This window comes from Eublepharis macularius, chromosome 9, assembly GCF_028583425.1.
Source record: "Eublepharis macularius isolate TG4126 chromosome 9, MPM_Emac_v1.0, whole genome shotgun sequence".
Taxonomy (NCBI): domain Eukaryota; kingdom Metazoa; phylum Chordata; class Lepidosauria; order Squamata; family Eublepharidae; genus Eublepharis; species Eublepharis macularius.
In genome coordinates, this window is record NC_072798.1 from 42,024,723 (window position 1) to 42,044,414 (window position 19,692).

The following is a 19,692-nucleotide window of genomic DNA, read 5'->3' on the forward strand; positions in this document are numbered from 1 at the left end:
AAATATCCCATCCATTTCTTCTTTATAGTTGGGCACTCTCTAATGATTTTTTCTGGCTCACATAAGTAAAGCCCTAAGCCATGAGTGAGGGTACAGGAGCAGCAGTTTATTGCAACTGCATTTGCTTTGTGTGTCATGCAAAGCTTTCATGTATGTCAAGGACCCTAGGGATTCATAACTACACAAGGACATCTACACCTTATAAAAAGCTGCAAGTTCTGAAACAAATTTAAGATATGCCTAAATCTGAACAGGCCAATCTACGCAGCTCCGGTTGAAACTGCCTTCCTATGTACAGACAGAAGCAACATCAGAAAAATCTATTCAAATTCTGAACAGACAGTACAGAATGAATCTGCAAGAAACGCTGCTTACCTGAACTTTGTGGGTTGACCTGCCTTAAACTAGGGCTCTGCATAACATTGGTTCGCACAGGAGTCTGCCCTGATGGTGCAGGAAGAGTAGTGTAGACCACCTGATGGTTAGCAGGAGCTCTTGGTACTGGGAGCCGGGCAGCAGTCTGAGTCATTGGACGATGGGTTACATTCACAGTTGTCTGGGCTAGAAGTCAGAATAACCAGAATATAAGAAGTATGTTGTATCTAGAAATCCAACATTGCAGAAAAGTAAAGCATTTGAATCATTCCTAGTGAACAGTGTTTCTCATAACACTCAACTGCATTTGCCTTTCATATGAGAATAAAGAGAATAGCAGCTTTCAAAATTATTTTAATGTCTACAGCAATTCAATGATGCTCCACCACACTGATCAATCTGGAAAAGGCAATTTGTGAAACTTGCATCTCTAAAGTTATTCTCCAGTGGAGGGATGCACAAATCAGTAATATGGACCAGACTGGAATTAAAGGGATGGCTTTGCATATGACACCATCATGCTGCATTTCCAGGTCTTGGGATGCTAGGGACCTAGCAACACTTGAACATGATTATGTCATTGCAACGCAAAGCAGTAATTATAACCAGTTGAGTACATCACAGCCAGAATAAAGATCAGAAAAAAAGGAAAGATCAAACAATACTCTTAAGCCCCACAAGAGGAGCCAACTGCAACCAGTAAATTGAGCGCTGAACAGAATGGGAATCAGAATAAAGTAAGTGACCATGATGTTACCTCCCTCCTCCACAGACACCTTAAGAATAGCCGAGCATTTAAGTTTTAGTGTTTGCAAAGCAGATGCTCTTTTCCTTGCCATGAAGTCTAGTCCTTTTCCAGAGCTTGTACACAATCCAGTCCCTGACTGTCCTCAGCAGCAGGATGTTCTTCCTCACCACAACCCCACTTCTTTTTTTAAGCAGTTACTGCTATGCTCATTCTTAGGCAAGGTTCTCCCCCATTCTCTCTTAAAGCCAAAAGGATGAGGAGCTTCTGAAGACAATCCTGGAGTGGGAGAGCAGAGCAGATGCCTAACGCAAGCTGGGGAAGGTGACTGAGGGGCAGACAAGGCAGGGGTGGATGCCCATCTTCTGCAGCGCCATTTCACTAGCAACCAAGTTTTCATGAAACCACTTAGGTGGCCTTTACTGAGAGCTGCAGACAACCAGGGTCGTGGAGCCAAATCATATGTGCTGATCTGCTGGAATCAGCAGTAGGGCTATGGGCTGCACCAGATGAGCCAACAAGCTGCTTGTAACCACTACACTGCATATTGTACACCCCTGTTCTAGAGATTGCCTAACAATCAGCCAGCCTCAACTAGATTCTAGTGATAATTTCTGAAACAAATGCACATTATATGGGCATCTTTCAAACAACTTTTCTGAATAAACTATAAAGAGGAGAAACTGCTATTGCAATGAGGTTTCTCAAAGACAGAGAAAATCGTGTGACTCTGATCTCCATCCAGAGAGTAATTTCCGACAGCTAAGCCACTAATATTTTATTGCATTTGAGCATTTCTGAACGTATGTATGGCTGCTCCCTCTGTTGTATATGGAAAAGTCTACATGGCTTTAATATAAAGAACATGTATGGTTTTATAAATAGTGAAATTACCTGTGGGAAGAACATGTATGGTTGTCTGTGGTAAGCCACTTGCTGACGCACCTGCCTGTTGAAGAGGACTTGTTTGTACTGGCTGTAGTGGACGAGCTATAGACTGGGTGGGCAGGCCCATTCCAGAGGTGTTTGATTGGTTCTGGTTCTGCTTCTTACTCTCTGCTTTAAAAAAAAAAGTAGACATGCAATTAAGGGCAAGAGAGAAAGGGAACTGCAAAAACTAACTCCAATTATCTTCCATTCTACTTCATATTCTGTCTTTGAGAATTTATATTCTAGTAGCCATTCTTCCCAACACAGTCCATTTATATTCCATTTTTGCATAGTACATGAACAAAATATGAATTGGAGGGCTTTATGTGTACAGTTCAATACGGTACATACAGGCCCCCATAGTACAGTGGTACACACATAATTCATGAAATACTATGCAAGCCTGTAATAGGTTTTCTGTTTTGGAAATCCTCAAGAAGTTGAACTGTAGCTTATTTAGAAGAAGCTAGCAAGACACTTTAGCTGCATACCTAAGCCATCTAATTACACATGGTTAACCTGGATGACTTAAATGACCACAGCACTATTACATATTTGTTTCAGACAGCTATCTTTGTATGTACAGATACAACACTACATGCCTTCCAGGTTTTTGGCATCTCCTAAATAACTAGGCATACCATAACCCTTGTGGAGGCGGGGGATCCCCTGTCCCCCCCACACACCCTGCCCCCACTTACCTGGCCGCCCTGGGGGGAGCGTGACCTGTGAGTGCTCCCCTGCAGTACTGCACGCTCCCGTGCACAGCAGGCGCCTGGATCGGCCCAGTTTGGCCTGGATTGTGGCCGCTGAGGAGCGCAGGAGCACTCCTGCGCTCCGCAGTGGCTCAAAACGGGCCCGATCCGTGCCCAAATGGGGCCGTTTTTGTTGCTGTGAAAGGCAAGAGCGCTCCTGTCCTCTGCAGCGACCCAAAATGGGCCCGATCTGTGCCAAAATGGGCTCATTTCGGGCTCACTTTGGTGCTGATCGGGCCCGTTTTGGGTTGCTGCGGAGGGCAGGAGTGCTCCTGTGCTCTGCAGCAGCTCAAAAGGGGCCTGATCCATGCCAAAAGGGACCCAAAACAAGCCCATTTTGGCGCAGGTTGGGCCCAAGCCCCTGCAGACCATGGGCGTGCTCCAGGGGGGGGGACGCCACGTGATGACGTCACTTCCTGGAAGTGACGACATCATGCTTGTGGGAGTGCGCATGCACCCCCGCCCCAACCCTATAAATAACCCAAACCCTAAATAACAGTAAGCAGATATATTCTTTATAAATATGTATAATTTAATATTTTGTTTGGATTTACTTTCTATTATATGTTTAACATAAACACCATATCCTAAAATTCAGAGGCATTTGCTGGATTTCTGGTTGTCTTCAAACCTGAAAGTAACCTAGAAAAAAGCACGAGTCCATTAGCACCTATAAGGCTAAAAAAATTTGTGCTAGGGTATGAACTTTCATGAGCCACAGCTCACTTCTTCAGAAAGTAACCTGAATTACTCTTAGTGACAAATCATCGTCCCTCGTTTTGTGCTTCCAGTATAATATCCAAAGTGAAAACAGGTATATTCTTTACGTATGAATATGAATTAAGAGATGAATTAAGAGCAACAGTGTTCAATTTATGGCTAAGTTTAAAATAAAATCTTAAATTTATTTTCTGAGTTAGTCTAAATTACTACCATGTGAGTTCTATGCTGTCATCCAAAAATGGGGCGAGTCTGGCCGGTCTACAGATATATTAGACATATCTTGGGACTTATGTTTTTCTTCTGGTAATTGATTCGTTGCCTTTTGTATCTTGAAACCAGCACCATCTGAATCCGCTCTCCATCCAACACACAATACAGGCTTGAATAGGACTAAACATCTTATCCTGAGGCATTCCTTCCCTCTGAACCACTTTTTATACTTAAAATTTTATTTTGTAACATCCACCTTGAAGAAGTTCTGGAAAACTCAAAAGCTTGCAAATTGTTACATGTCATTGGTTGGTTCTAATAAAAAGTATTAAAAATTGTGTTCTTGGTTTTGGATTTTGCCTTTGGCCCAGAATAGCTATAAACAATTTCCTTCTAATCTGATGTAGCAATGTCATTTGAAGTTCATTTGAAGATCTACGAAATGGTAGTAACACCAGCAAAGAAAAAACACTCTTTACTATTATTGTGTCAGCAGAAGTATGTCTAACTCAATTATTCAGCAAAATCAAAGAGTCCAGTAGCACCTTTAAGACTAACCAACTTTATTGTAGCATAAGCTTTCGAGAATCACAGTTCTCTTCGTCAGATGCATCTGACGAAGAGAACTGTGATTCTCGAAAGCTTATGCTACAATAAAGTTGGTTAGTCTTAAAGGTGCTACTGGACTCTTTTTGATTTTGCTACTACAGACTAACACGGCTAACTCCTCTGCATCAATTATTCAGGGCTGTTTGGTCTTTAATGACACTAAGGATGGAGCTGTAAAATAATAATTGACTTTTAGTTGTGATGCTTTGTTGGATTCTTTGCTTACAAAACCTCTCAGATACATTCTAATCTGGGAGCCAAGAGAACATTAAGCAATAGAAATATCTGAAACATCATCTGGTGTGTATTTTATAGATTCTTTGCCTGTTATCCCTGACAGATGTCAGCAGAATTAAGGGTGTTGAAAAGGCCACTTTACATGCAGGTTGGATCACTGCCATTTCTGGCTAGTGAAGGTCTGCTAGAAGAGGGCAGTGAATCTATAGGCAAGTATTATCTATGTTTTCTAGCATATGGAGATTTCCCAAAGCTTTAGAAAGAGGCAGTCATTTGTCTATTGATAAAGAAGACTTTATTCGTTTCTTTGCTGGATGATTTCTGACTTCAATTCAGTAACGGCAGTGCCTTCTTTTTAACTTTATTAAACCTTTGGCTGTTTTTGACAGAGTTGGTCAACGGACATGAAGCTGGTATCAGAGGAATGGTGCCTAAGTAGTTCCAGTTGTTTCTGAGAGAGAAAAGTTGTTATTTTGAGTCAACACCCCAGGAACTTTCTTGTGAGGTTCCACACGTTTCTGTACTACCAATGTCATTCAACATCTAAGCAAGACTATTGAAAGAGTCTGAAGCTTTGGAGTGGGCTCCCATCAATACATCACTTTAAATAAGCCTCCAAAAGCCTTTGTATTATGTCAGTGGCTGAAGGCTGTTGTCAAGTGCCTGAGAGAGAACATGCTGATACTTCATTCAGACAAGACAAAGCAGATGCTGGCTGGAAAGACCTAGGTCCTGAAAGGAGTTGTGCTGCCCACCTTAGTCTTTCATTAAATGGAATTAACAAACTCATTTGAGAGCTCCAGAAGGTCCAGCTCTTCTGCCCAAAGGAGCTGTATCAGGTGGCAAAAAGCAGTCTGGGCTTGGAAATTATCACCTTTTTTTCAGACCCAGTAGATCTGACCTTACTATCCTTGCTACAGTAACCCTGAGGCTGGACTAGTGTGATGTACACTGTATGTGACTAATGTTGAAGGCAATGTGGGAGCTTCAATTGTCTCAGGTGATATGACTGTTAACAAGGGTTAACATTTTGAGCATATTATCCTAATTTTTAAATCTTTGCATTTGTTTCTGCATTCAATTCAAAGTGCCAGTTTCAGGCGTTACAGCTCTTCGTGAGCTGGAACCTTCATATATGAGAGACTCTCTCTCCTCACAGGAACCTTGACAACAACCGCAGTCATCATCCCAGCCTCTATTATTGTTATGTTGTGAGTCAATAAAGGACTGCCTCAGACGAGCCCAGACATTTTCTGCGGCTGCTCCTGTTTTGTTGAATAGCCTTCCTGAGGCAGTGAGAAAGGATCCTGCTCTCCAAAGATTTAAGACATTGGGCAAGACTGAATGATACAGATGAGCTCTTGAAAGTCCGTGAAGAATTTTATGATGGTAGAAGTGCTATTTTCTCTTTCATTATTCCACTATGATTTAGAACGGTTTGTGACTTTAAAGCTGCTGTTTGTCCTGCAGTGCGGGAGAAAAACTGGGTAAAATTTTAAATAAACAATAAAAATGTGTTCCTGCTGCAAGTACAAACAGAATGCAAGCAGACACACTGCACACACAAACGGCTAATATCTACCCCAGAACACAGCAAGGCATATAAAATGTAAAATACTCTGCTGAATGCTTACTCAACAGACCTTTTTTATTTAGCAGATCTCTCACATTCACTTCTCTAAAAGTTACTATCATCTCTTTTGGGAAGTTACGATTTATACCATTCACCAGTCTCAGCTAATTCTCAATCATATATCCTCACTTACTTTGAGAAGAGCCATCGTCTTCATCATCCAGCGTGAGGTCAATGACACTGCTTGAAGCACCACCTGTGGCCTTTCCACTCTGAAAGACAAACATTTATAAAATTTGTCACCTTTCCAAAAGAGGACTAAAGTCACATACTTTGATATTTAAAACCTTCATAAGAAAGAAAATCAGACTAAAAGTCAGTAATCATCAGCAAAAAACCAGCAAGCTCGATACATTCCCAAACGCTTTGGCAAATGAAAAGATACTTTTAGTTGACAGTGGAACTGACATGAAGAGAAGCCAAGCTCCACAAAGTGCCAGTAAAGGAAAAAAACCTACTTTACTTGATTCCAAGGGAATTGCCAAAATAAGCAGCAGAAGAAAAGGCGACATAGGCTAGATATTTAAGGGCAACATAGATGTAAAGCCATCATAACTGGAAAGTGATATAGTAGACAATGAAACCTCAGTTTTCGAGGAGGAACAAATCATTGATAATGCTCTCTTATAAAATATTCTGTAGTTTTTGAGTGTAAAGAATGTACACTACAAAGGACCATTTTAATGCCAAGAACTAAAGAATATCCCCACTATGGACTTCAACAAACAATGGCATTGTTAAAAGAAATTAAACCCAAAGAGATAACTCAAGATGGGTAGCTGTATTAATCTGTCTGTAGCAGTTGCAAAGAACAAGAGTCCAGTAGCACCTATAAGGCTAACAAAATTTGTGGCAGGGTATGAGCTGTCATGACTCACAGAAGAAGTGAGCTGTGACTCACAAAAGCTCAAACCCTACCACAAATTTTGTTAGCTTTTTAGGTGCTACTGGATTCTTGGTCTTTTCTACTGACCAGATAAAACATTAATAAATTTGAAACAAACAGCTCAGACTACTTTCTCATAACGGTGGTAGTGGGGAGAACACCATTCACTTGTATAGTTTTTATTGAACATGTCACTGGCAATCTGAAAGTACTAACTGTACAGCACAAAGTCAACTTAATATTGTATATTCCAACATATGAAGATGGTTCTATTACCCTACACCTAGTAATGGGCTCTCCATTGTTTTATAAAGGGTTCAGAATCTAAGGCATGAAGTTCAACTGAGTAAAAAACCTGCATCTTCTCCTCTTAGGTTGGTTGGCCCAACAACCTTCGGGGCACCCACTCCCGCAGGGTGGTTACAAGCCAGTTCCAATGCATAGGCCCCTTCTTAGGGATCGCTCCGAGCTGTCATCCATCGTTGCTGAGCCATATGGGTGGCTCCGTTGAAGAGTCTCCAGCAACCTCATTGCCCATGCTCTGTTCCAGTTCCAGATTGATTAGTTGCCCCTCTGTTGACTCCAAAGTTCCCTGGTCTGACTCGTGCAACATGATGCTGGTAGTCCATTGTCAGGGCTTTGAGTCCATGGGATGTTAGGGCCTTGTGCCAAAATGTCAGTCCTTGGCAGGTAGAATCCCCAGTCCTCCACAACAATCATGCAGGTGTATTGGTTGAAGTAACTTTATTAGAGATTCAGCAAGTTCAAGGTACTCAGACAAGTGCATTGGCAGAAGTGACATAACTGGGGTTAGTAATGTTAGTTATAGGGAATGTTCCCGCCATCAGGATAAGGGATGTTAGAGGTTTTGGGCACGAACTAGCCCAGGGGGTTGCCAGGGAAGAGCTAGGTTTAGACTAGACAGAATAAAGAATGAAATCATCACAGTTCCCAAGAGGGATACATTTCGAGCTGGCTGCAAGCAGCTTTCAAGGACACTTCTGGAAGCAGCGGGGAAAGAGAAAGTAAATACTTGAGAGAGAACCTACTGCCTTAATATCAATGGGAAACTTCTCATGCCCTCAGAGGACCAGTACAGAATACAAAATATGTTCATGGAAGATATGCTGACAGAATACATTCATATATGCTGACAGGCATATACGACATATTGCCCTCCCCCAATAAGTCTCCCCCCCCTTAGACTGGCCCCCGTTTGTTAGGGTAAGCCTTGTGAAATTTGTTTACAAGTCTCTGGGCATTTACATTTGATGCTTTTACCCACTCCCTCTGACTTTCATCGAACTGCACTCAACAAATTAAATAAAACAGTTCTCCTCGTTTCTATTTAGAGTCCAGGATTTCTTACACTTCATGGTGCAGCTGTCCGTCTACCACGAGGGTGGGGGGGGGAACTCCACGATCGAGGTGCCGTTTATCAGGTAGGGGAGCTTTCTTCAGGACAATGAAATGAAATACGGGGTGGACATTTTTAAAGTTCTTGGGTATATTTACCACTACAGTCAATTCATTGATTATTTCCTTGACCTGAAATGGATCTAAGAATTTCCACTCCAGTTTTTTACTGGGTTGCTCTCCTCTGAGGTGTTTAGTAGAGATGTACACCTGATCTCCCACTTGTAATTTCCAAGGGATAGACCTTTTTTTGTCTGCGTATATTTTGTAATCCTCTTTGGCTTTTTCCAGAGTCATTTTAATTATGTCCCATAGTGTGGTTAAGGTAGACCACCATTCTCCCAGATCCCCTGGCTTATGGTTGGCTGGGGTTTTCAGAAATGGCATTGCTGTGCCTTCATATCCATGGGCTATTATGAAGGGGGAGGCCCCCGTGGAGCTATGTACTAAGTTGTTATAACAATATTCGGCAAAAATTAGAAAATCAGTCCAGTTATCTTGCTGGTAATTTATGTAGCACCATAAGAATTGCTCCAGCACTTGATTAACTCTTTCTGTTTTTCTGTCGGTCTTAAGGTGATGGGCAGAGCTAACGTCTTGTTCAATCCCTGCTACCTGCATTAGCTCTCGCCAGAAGTTGGCAACAAACTGGACTCCCGTATCGGATATTACCTTATTCAGAAATGAGTGCAGTCTGACTATGTGTTGCATAAAGAGGGAGGCTAGTCTCTTTGCAGTTGGAATTTTAGAGCATGGTACGAAATGAGCTTGCTTAGAGAACAAATCAACCACTACTAAAATTACAATTTTTCCCTTCGAGAGGGGGAGGTCAGTAAATAAGTCCATTGATATCACAGCTCGTGGGCAGGAGGGGGTTTCTAAGAGTTGTAGAAGACCAGACTGTTTTCCCTGTCTGCTATTCCCCATCAAAGACACTTGGCAAGTGGATACATACTGAGAAATGTCCCTTCTCATATTTGGCCACCAAAATTGTCTCTGTACCAGATGCAATGTTTTCAAATACCCAAAGTGTCCAGCTAATTTGGAGTCATAACATTGTTTCAACACCTCCTTTCTTAAACTGGCTGGAATATACAATTTATCTTGCCAGTACCAGCCTCTCCCCTCTCCACTCTGTAGTTTGTCTTTGGGTAGGGCATCTCCCTCCCTCTCCGCTTCCTCTTTCACCTTTTCCTCCCAGTCCGTGGGGGGAGCTTTTTGCTTTAATTGACTGGTTTGGCTGCAGGTGGTTATTGCCCCCCCCCACTGAGCTGGTGAAAACATTGTATCTATCACCTCCTCTCTCCGGCTTTCATGTTGGGGCATGTGCGAGAGGACGTCTGCCAGGAAGTTAGATCTGCCAGAGAGATGCTTTTGTGTAAAATTAAACTTGGAGAAGAACTGCCCAACGTAGGTGTTTGGCACCAAGTTTGTGTGGGGTCCACAGTGCTTCTAAATTTTTATGAGTCCAGACCTCAAATGGCACTTTAGCCCCCTCCAACCAATGCCTCCAAGTACTCAAAGCCAGCTTGACTGCTGAAGCTTCTTTATCCCATATTGCCCAATGGCATTCAGCTTCAGAATTTTTTTTGACACATTGGCACAGGGGTGCAATTTTCCCTCACCATCTGCTTGCAAAATGACCCCTCACACACACTGCTACATCACTGTCGTCCACCTGTACAATAAATTTCTGGATTTCATCTGGGTGCCGCAGGACCGTCTCGAATGTGAATAGGGTTTTTAGATGCTCAAAACCTTGTGGTCCCTTCCCTTTGGTTTTTAGCAGGTCAGTTAATGGCAAAGAGATCTGGGCAAAGTTCTTTATGAAGGGTCTGTAGAAGTTAGCAAAGCCCAGGAATGATTGCAGTTGCTTTCTGGTTTGGGGGGAGGGGTCCCACCCCACTACCGCTTGTATTTTGGCGGGGTCCATTTTTAATTCATGATCTGATATTCTGTATCCCCAAAAATCCAATTCCTCTTTGTGGAATTCACACTTGGACAGTTTTACCGGCAGATGATTGTCCCTCAGGGTTTTTAATACCTGCCGTACTAGTTTTACGTGGGACCCATAATCTTGAGAATAAATCAACATGTCATCTAAATAAAGAACCACACCTTTGTACAGGTATTTGTGTAATACCTCATTAATTAAATTCATAAAAAACCCCAGTGCCCCTTATAATCTGAATGGCGTGACTTTATATTTGAATTGTCCCACAGGAATGTTAAAAGCAGTTTTCCATTCATCTCCTTCCTTTATCCTTATTCGGAAGTACGCATCTCTTAAATCCAGTTTAGAGAAGATTTTCCCTTGGGACATCACTCCCAGCAAATCTCGGATCAAGGGGAGGGGGTAAGCGTTGGACATGGAGACAGCATTAATCCCCCTATAATCAGTACACATTCTCAAACCCCCATCTTTCTTTTTCTGAAACAACACAGGCGCAGAATGAGGAGAACTAGCTTGTCGGATGAATCCTTGTGCCAAATTTTTATCAACGAACTTGCGCAATTCCTCTCGTTCCCCTGGGCTCATTGCGTATAGTTTTCCTTTTGGAAACTTTTGCCCCGAGATCAGTTCTATAGCACAGTCAGCGGCCCTATGGGGGGGGGGGGGAGTTCATCAGCTTCCTTCTCATCAAATACTTGATCCAAATCCTGGTATTCAAGAGGAATTTGTTCTCTCCCCGAGTTAACAAGGTGTTCTCAGGGAGGCAGGGGGCGCCTGGTCCTCACTCCAACTTCCAAACATGATCTCAGCATCCCCCTCTCCAAGCAATATAGCACTCCCGTTTTCCACTTCACAAATGGGCCATGGCCACATAGCCATTGTATCCCCAACACCAAAGGGAACTTGGTGGCCTTACTCATGACAAAAGTTCTGGCTTCCCAGTGGTTCCCTATCCCAACCGGGACAAGCTCAGTTTCCACATTAGCCGGGTCCCCTTTCATTTGAGACCCATCCATCTCTTCAAACACAATGGGACGGTCTAATTTACATACGTTCAATCCCAGCCCGTTGACTAGGGCCGGAGCAATCAAGTCCTGTGTGCATCCAGAATCAATTAATGCCCACACTCTGATGTGAGTCCCCCTCCAGGGATTAACTAAAGTCACTGGCATGTACATTAGAGCCCCTTTTCATCTCACCTCTTGAGGTTCTGGTTCCTTTATGACCTGCCGGCGGGGCCTCCCTATGACAGGTTGCTGGTGTTTCCTGCTGGCAAGGTGGAAGTCTCCTCTAGGGGTGTGCGTTTCGGTTATCTGATAACCGAAAAAATACCAAAACAGACCCGTTTTGGTTTGTTTTCGTATTACCGAAACGTTTTGGTAATACCGAAACATTTTGGTAATACCGAAACGGTGATTACCAAAACGTTTTGGTATGTTTCGGTAATCATTTCGGTAATCAGAGAATTGCCATTTTGCTAGCCGTTTGCATTTGCAAGCAGCTAGCAAAATCCTGCAGGAAGCTGCAGCTTCCTGCAGGCTCTTAGAAGAGGGGAGGGGAGAGGAGTGAGTGACTCCCTACCTCCTCTTCACCCCTCACCCCTCTTGCTAGGAAAGGCGGGAATCCTTGCTTTGCAAGGTGCTTGCTTGCTAGCATTGCACTGCAAATGCAATGCAAAGCAAGCAGCAAAAGATTTCCGCCAAAATTCCCAGGTAGGGGAGGGGGGAGCAGGAAGGAGTGATAGAGTAGGACTCCAAGGGGGGATGTGGGGGGGGTAAGACCAGGGAGGGGGGACTTAGGAGTGTCCAATCCCACTGCTGCATCCTTCTTCCAACCAATAGATTCAAATCTTTGGCAGAAGATGCAGCAGGGGATTTAAATTAGAGGCTGGACAACTTGGGGCAGCCTCTGTTGCTGCTGGACTGTGGAGAGAGTGAGAGACTGCTTCTTCTCTGCCTTTGCCTTCTGGACTGCACTGAGTGGACTTCTGCCTGTGGAGTGGACTTCTGCCTGTGGATCAACTCAGGGCTGGACATTCAGGAGAGGACTGGTATGATATTTTTTTTTAGGGGAGAACTGGGAGGAAGAGAAGGCAAAGAGTTTGTTTAAATTGATGCTGGGCCAATTTACTGGCCTCTGCTAAAAAATGTTTCACTGTGACACTGGCTTTGCGCTGCAGGGTACGCCTTGGATTTCTTATGGCTTGGATTATTGTTCCCTGTGTCATCTATTGGGGCCAGCCATGGAACCAAACTGGGACCATTTTTACTGGGGGGGGGGGGGGTTGCACCACTGCTTGCATGTTTCCTGGCTCTGCACTGTGGCTGTGGGCCTGGCCAGGCCGAAACCAGGCCTAGCTCTGCACTGCAGGGTGGGCCTTGGTTTTCTTGTGGCTTGGATTATTGTTCCCAGTATCATCTTTGGGGCCAGCCACGGAACCAAACTGGGAGCATTTTTATGGGGGGAGGGGGGTTGCACCACTGCTTACATGTTTCCTGCCTTTTAACTCTCTGGCCTGGCTCTGCACTGTGGCTGTGGGTCTGGCCAGGCCCAAAACAGACCTGGGCCTTGACTATTGGGGGTTGTGCAGTTTATGGATCTCTGCTAACATCCTACCTTTCTGTTCCCGGCCTAGAGGAGGAGAGGACTTGCTGCACGCCTGTCTGCCTGAACATCGCTGGACTGCAGGACTGGTGAGTCTGTGACTCCCTGGGGTTAACATTTGGGTAGGAATAGGGGTGAGTTTTTGCTTGCCTGGGTGGGGGGAGGTACATTTTCAGAACACCGCATCCACACCCCACACAGACACACCACAGAAAAGTTTTCCTATTAAATAGTGTCTTAGGAAGGTAGGCCAGTTTGTAGGCGTTCAGTGGCTAATTATCCTCAACTTAATTGATAGGGAACCAAGTGTAGCTTGTTTAGAACAGTAAATAGGCATCAGCAGGACAAGCAGTAGTTAGAGTTAGGTTATATTTGATTTCTATTCATATTGGTATAGTTGTTAATAGGCTTCCCATTAGTGCTCCCATAACTAGGGTTTCACTGCCCATCTCTGGCACCCGTGGTGGAGCCAGACCGGCCCAGGCATACTAGTCTTGTTAGCGTCTAAGGCTTTCACTTGTTATTGGGGTTTAGGGCCAGCTCAATTCTGGAGGAATTCAGCTGTTTGGCAGGCTCAGGTCCCCCAACATAAATAGGGTTGTTTAAAAAGACATTAGATTGACCGTCTCCAAGACAAGTTACAGAGCCACAAGAAGAACAGATTTAGAAGTAGGTAGATAGGTCTTGAAAACAAAGTTCACCTTTGTTTTCCCTTGATTTCTGAATAGTCATTGTAGCTTGCGCAAGGGGAAAGCATGGCAGAAAGGCAAGCTGAGAGGGGCCCTGGGGGAAAGGCCAGAGAGAAATCTAGATGGGAGGAGGGGAGGGGGACTGCTGCGGCAGCCCCCCCCATCTGAGTGGAGGAGGCCCTCCCCTGTGCTGCTGCCGTTCACCAGCCTGGCTTCTGGTGACAGGAAGAGGGTTCGCAAGGCTCTTTCCTATGGCAGCTGCTGGAGGGCCATCCCCAACCCAGGTGTCTCAGGCAGGGGCTGGCATTGGGCAGGGGCCTGCTGCTGAGTCTCCACCTCCTCCAGTGGTTGTGAGACAGCTGCTGGAGAAGGGGCAGCATGTGGTGTCTCCTGGGATGGACGTGGGGCATGTGACCTTTCCAACCCTCACGATCACCCCAGGAACCCGGAGGATGTTGGAGGAACTGCTGGTGAGACCCCCTGTGGGGCAGTCCACCCCTGTTTCCTCTGAGGCCAGCAGCAGGCCTCTCGCGGCTGTGCAGGAGGAGAGGGTGCAGGAGGAAGAGGCAGAGACTGTGGTGGAAGAGCCCACATCTCTGCCCCTTCAGCCTCATCCATCCTCAAGTGCCCGGCCGAGAGTGGGACACGGTGTGTCTGGCCAGAGCACATCACAGGAGGTGTCTCAGGGTGGGCCCGTGAGCGCTTCTCCTTTGAAGCGTGGGCAAACCTTCAGCTCCCAACTCTGGAATCACTTCCAGAAAACGGAGGACCCCCGAGTTGCCCAGTGCCTGCAATGTAGGCAGCGTGTCAGCCGTGACAGAGATGTGAACCATCTCTCCACGTCTGGGATGAGGACCCACATGAAGAGGCACCACCAGGCGGTGCTTCTTCAGGGGGAGAGTTTGAGTGGCACCACATGGCTGCCAGCTAGCCAGGAGGCAGGCTCCTCTGGTGCTCTCCCCCCACGGGTTCTTGTAGGGCAGGGACGCCAAGCCTCTCTGCCGGAGATGCTTGGTAAGCAGGGCCCTAGTGTGCCCAGAGAGGGGATCCAGAGGGCGAGCCGGCACCTCACGTGCCACATCGACAATATGGTGGCTGTGGATGGAAGACCGTTCTCCATAGTTGAAGATTTCGGCTTCCCAGGGCTACTCCATGATTTCTTTCCCTGGTACGCCGTCCCTGCTCGCATGACATTGAGCAGATCGGTGGTGCCCTCGTTTTACAGGGCTGCCAGGGACCATGTGAAGGCACAGCTGTCCCGGGTTGCCGGGAGAACTGTGCACTTCACATCCGACATCTGGACCTGCCCAAGTGTGCAGCAAGTGTACCTGTCGCTTACTGCTTCACTGGTGGGAACCCGAGGTGGATCTGGGTGGGGGCGAGGTGCCTACAGCTAGGCAGGGAAGGATGGGATACCGCCAGGCCGGCTACTGCAAGGCCTTGCTCCATGCCGAGGTTCTCGACGTGTCGCACACAGCGGAGAACATCGCTGCCACCCTGAGGAGACAGTTGGAGGAGTGGATAGGTCAGGGACCCGCCACCGTGGGATGCATGGTGATGGACGGTGGCAGCAACATGAGGACAGCAGCGGATCTAGTTAAGCCAAGAGCGCATTTACTGTGCGGCCCACAAGCTTCACCTAGTGGTGAGAGATGCGCTTGGGTCGGGCTCCTCGAAGGAAACCTGTGATTCCCGGACTCGTGAATTCCAGTTACTGCTCCAGAAATGTCCGAGGCTCACGAGTCACTTCTCGCGCAGCATGACAGCCACTCACGAACTGCACCAGAGGCAGGTCAGGACAGGTGTGCTGGAGCACGTACTGTTTGCTGACATCAGCACTCGCTGGAACTCCACCTGTGCCATGCTTGAGCGCTTGGTGGAGCAGCAGGCCGCATTCCACGCATGGCTCTCTGAGAGCCACGGTGCGAGTCAGGTGGGTGAGTTCAGCCGGGAGAATTGGCTCATCATCACCCAGACAGTGGAGGTCCTGAAGCCCTTCAAGGACTTCACTGTGGCGTTGTCATCAGACACAAGAAAAGCAAAATTACCCATGTCTGGCTTACTAACACTAATAAATCTATAATACAACCAATGTCAAGCCTCACAGTGGTATAAAGCAATTCACACAGAAGTACAAGGCTTAATATACAATTTCTTCAGTTTTAATAATTGCAAACCCTACTCATAGGCGGAAAACCATTCATACCAGTGCTAACATGGAAGTTCTATGCCAATAAATAAAGTGCAACGTGTCTAAAGTACTATTCATATATTGTGTAAAATGGCCCCCCAAAGTGGGAGCAGGCTGAGCCTTGGTGGAGGGTGTGAGAAGAGGGGGAAGAAGGGCCCTTGAGGGTTGGGGTCATTTTGCATGCAAAATGCCACCCCTAGCCAGACAAGCCTCTGTTGTTTGCCCCTTAGAAAATAATGGAGAAAGGGGGGGAGAGCACCTACTTTGGGAGGCCATAAAATGGCCCCCCAAAGTGGGAGCAGGCTGAGCCTTGGTGGAGAGGTGGGAGGACCAGTGGGAGTTGGGGCCCTGAGGGTTGGGGGCATTTTGCTTGCAAAATGCCACCCCTAGCCAGACAAACTTCTTCATTTCCCACCAATAGGATATAATGGAGAAAAGGAGGGGGGTTAAAGGGCATCTACTTAGGGAGGCCATAAAATGGCCCCCCAAGGTGGGAGCAGGTTGAGCTTTGGTGGAGGGTGGGAGGACAGGTGGGAGAAGGGCCCCTGAGGGTTGGGGGCATTTTACTTGCAAAATGCCACCACAGGCCACCTAGAAAGATGAGGACTTGTTTTTCCCCATAGAGAACAATGGAGAGTGTGGGAGGATGGGGGCACCTTGTTTGGGGGGGCATAACATGCCCCCCCAAAGTACAATCTTTCTGAAACTTGGGGGGGCAGTTAGAGGAGAGTTAGGAGAAGGTCCCCACCAAGTTTGGCGAGATTCGGTGGGAAAATGCCTCCCCCAGGCTTCCGGAAAGCCGGGAGAGGGTTTTCCCTTTGAAATCAATGGCCGAAACATACCGAAACGATTACCGAATCACCAATACTGAAATGGCTTGCCGTTTCGGTAGTCCCTGATTACCAAAAAGGTTTCCTGATTCGGTTATAACCAAAACAGGTTTACCGAATCGGGCAGGCCTTGCACACCCCTAGTCTCCTCCAATGAGAGATCTCCGCTCAACCCCTCCAAACCTTTCACTGCCCAGAGCTCAGTGGCCACTCCACTTCTTTTCTTAGGGGCTTTTGTTTGCTGTTTGCCCGTCAACAGTGCTGCTTTCTTGATCATCTGGTTCCTCTCCACCGGTTCTCTTCACCCTCCTGGGCATTCAGCGGTGAAATGCCCCACTCCCCAGCACTGTAGGCATAGGCCCTTCTTCATTCGGATGACCCGCTTCTCGTCCGGGAAGCAGAGGATGAGGGCTCTCCTTTCTTTCCCTCCTGCTCCAGAGAAGGGTTTCTTAGCTATCCCCTGGTGCTGCATCTTCAGTAGCTTTACTACTTGCTCCCGGTTCTCCACCTCACAAACAAGCTGGATCCATTCCAGCAATGTTCTTGGATCATCTTGCACCAAGGCCTTGGACACTAGATCAGGGTTGAGCCTGGCCCGGAAAAATTCGATTTTGATTCCCTCTGTCCAATCACGCACTTTTGCTGTGTACTGCCTGAACTCTGCAGCATATTCACGTATGGGCCAACTTTCCAGTCGCATCCTCTTCATTTTGGTTATTGCCTGCTCCTCTTTGAGCAGGTCCTTGAATTGAGCCTGTAGCGCCTGTATGAATGTACTGGGGTTTTGCAGTTCTGCGGCCTGGGCCTCATACCACTTAGCCGCTGAGCCACCTAGCCTGGAACTCAGGTGGTTTATTTGGCTGTGCTCATTCGGAAAGGTATGGCCCCACTCTTGGAAGAACTCCAAAGCATGCACTATGAAAAAGCCCAACTCCTCAGGGTCTCCCTCGAACCGTGCCTCCAATTTGTGCCACCCCAGCTGGGGTGGCATAGCGGGAGGGACCCCTTGTGGGGTGACTGGAAATCCAGGCAGTGGTAAAAATGAGAGAAGGGGCTGTGGCTGCACCCCTCCTATCAGCTGCGGCGATTGTAGGGGCAGCCTAGCCACCATCCCTCCTGGCTGCAGGGGTGGCCCGACCAGCACCCCTCCTCGCAACTGTGGAGCTGGGCCCCCCAAAAAAGGTTGAGGGAGAGGTTGAAATCCTCGTGGCCCCCCTGCTGTTCCCCTGAATGTTGGGGCGCTTGGTCCTCCTTAGGGTAGAGGGCTGATAGAGGGTAGTCCTGTTGGTCCTATAGGCCCTCTCCGTGGAGGAGGGGGTAGGGGGACATCGTGGCTTGAGTGTTCCCCCCAAAAGACCCCCCTAGTCCATTTCCATCAGGCCCAGGACCCAGGGGGGCATCAACCATCGGCGGTGATGCATCACTTCTTGTAATCCTTTCGTCACTTGCAAGATCTCCCTCTTTATATCTCCCATCTCCCCCCATACAGCCTGCAAGTGCTCATAGTTAGTCTCTCGGGCGTCTTTCCCATCCCCAGCTGGGATGGGGTCCTTTTGCTCCTCCTCAGGCTCTCTCTGTAATGTCGAGGGTTTCATTTGGTAGAGGGTGAGCTCCTCATCTTGCGTTGCATCCGATCCTAGGAGCTCTTCCAGTTCGGGCATACTGCAGCTGATGCTCATCCCTCGCCTTCGCATCTTCTCCTCTCGGGTCGGTTGGCCCAATGACCTTTGGGGCACCCACTCCCACAGGGTGGTTACAAACCAGTTCCAATGCGTAGGCCACTTCTTAGGGATCGCTTCGAGCTCTCGTCCGCTGTTGCTGAGCCATATGGGTGGCTCCGTTGAAGAGTCTCTGGCAACCTCATTGCCCACGCTCTGTTCCAGTTCCAGATTGATTAGTTGTCCCTCTGGTGACTCCAAAGTTCCCTGGTCTGACTTGTGCAACATGATGCCGGTAGTATCCGTTGTCAGGGCTTTGAGTCCAGGGGATGTTAGGACCTTGTGCCAAAATGTCAGTCCTTGGTAGGAGGAATCCCCAGTCCTCCATAACAATCACGTAGGTGTATTGGTTGAAGTAACTTTATTAGAGATTCAGCAAGTTCAAGGTACTCAGACAAGTGCATTGGCAGAAGTGACATAACTGGGGTTGGTGATGTTATAGGGAACATTCCAGCCATCAGGATAAGGGCCATTAGAGGTTTTGGATGCAAACTAGCCCAGGGGGTTGCTAGGGAAGAGCTAAGTTTAGACTAGACAGAATAAAGAATGAAATCATCACAGTTCCCAAGAGGGATACATTTCAAGCTGGCAGCAAGCAGCCTTCAAGGACACTTCTGGAAGCAGCAGGGAAAGAGAAAGTAAATACTTGAGAGATAACCTACTGTCTTAATATCAATGGGAAACTTCTCGTGCCCTCAGAGGGCCAGTACAGAACACAGAATACGTTCATGGCAGATATGCAGACAGGCATATATGACAACACTTAAGAGAAAGTTTTACCTTTCAACTGCCTTCATTCATGCTGAGCTATAGTTGCGGCCATTATTTATTTATTGTATGATATTTATTCAACTATTGTATTTATTGACTATTTTACTTACAAACTGAATTATGGAATGTCTTTGGATAGTATGTACTTAATGATATTTATTGATGCACTTAAGACACTTAATATTTTCGATTGACAACATGTATAAACTTTGATGTTGTATTTTGTAATTCGAACTGTGGTTATTTTTATTCCTCCAGTTGTGGTTTTACCACTCTTGGTTTAGTAGTTTACACTGGGGGAGCCTCTATTGGATTATACTTACGAGAGACAGAAGCACCCCAAAACACCTAAAAAGGGCTTCAAGTCAAAGTAACATGGCAGAGGAAATAATGTAGTATATGTTGTTCTACATGAG

General features: G+C 46.5%; 1 protein-coding gene across 5 annotated transcripts in view; it reads right to left on the reverse strand.

Annotated features, from left to right (window-relative positions):
* Positions 1–19,692, reverse strand: part of ATF7IP (activating transcription factor 7 interacting protein) — a 187,320-nt gene that overhangs the window by 45,316 nt on the left and 122,312 nt on the right. For 3 of the 5 annotated variants that reach the window (XM_054988342.1, XM_054988344.1, XM_054988340.1), the window contains 3 exons: positions 6,351–6,429; positions 2,015–2,179; positions 376–561 (listed from right to left, as the gene is read on the reverse strand). In XM_054988342.1, the coding sequence (XP_054844317.1) occupies positions 376–561; positions 2,015–2,179; positions 6,351–6,429 (430 nt within the window). The remainder of the gene's footprint in view (positions 1–375; positions 562–2,014; positions 2,180–6,350; positions 6,430–19,692) is intronic. The other 2 variants (XM_054988341.1, XM_054988343.1) reach the window with 2 other exon arrangements.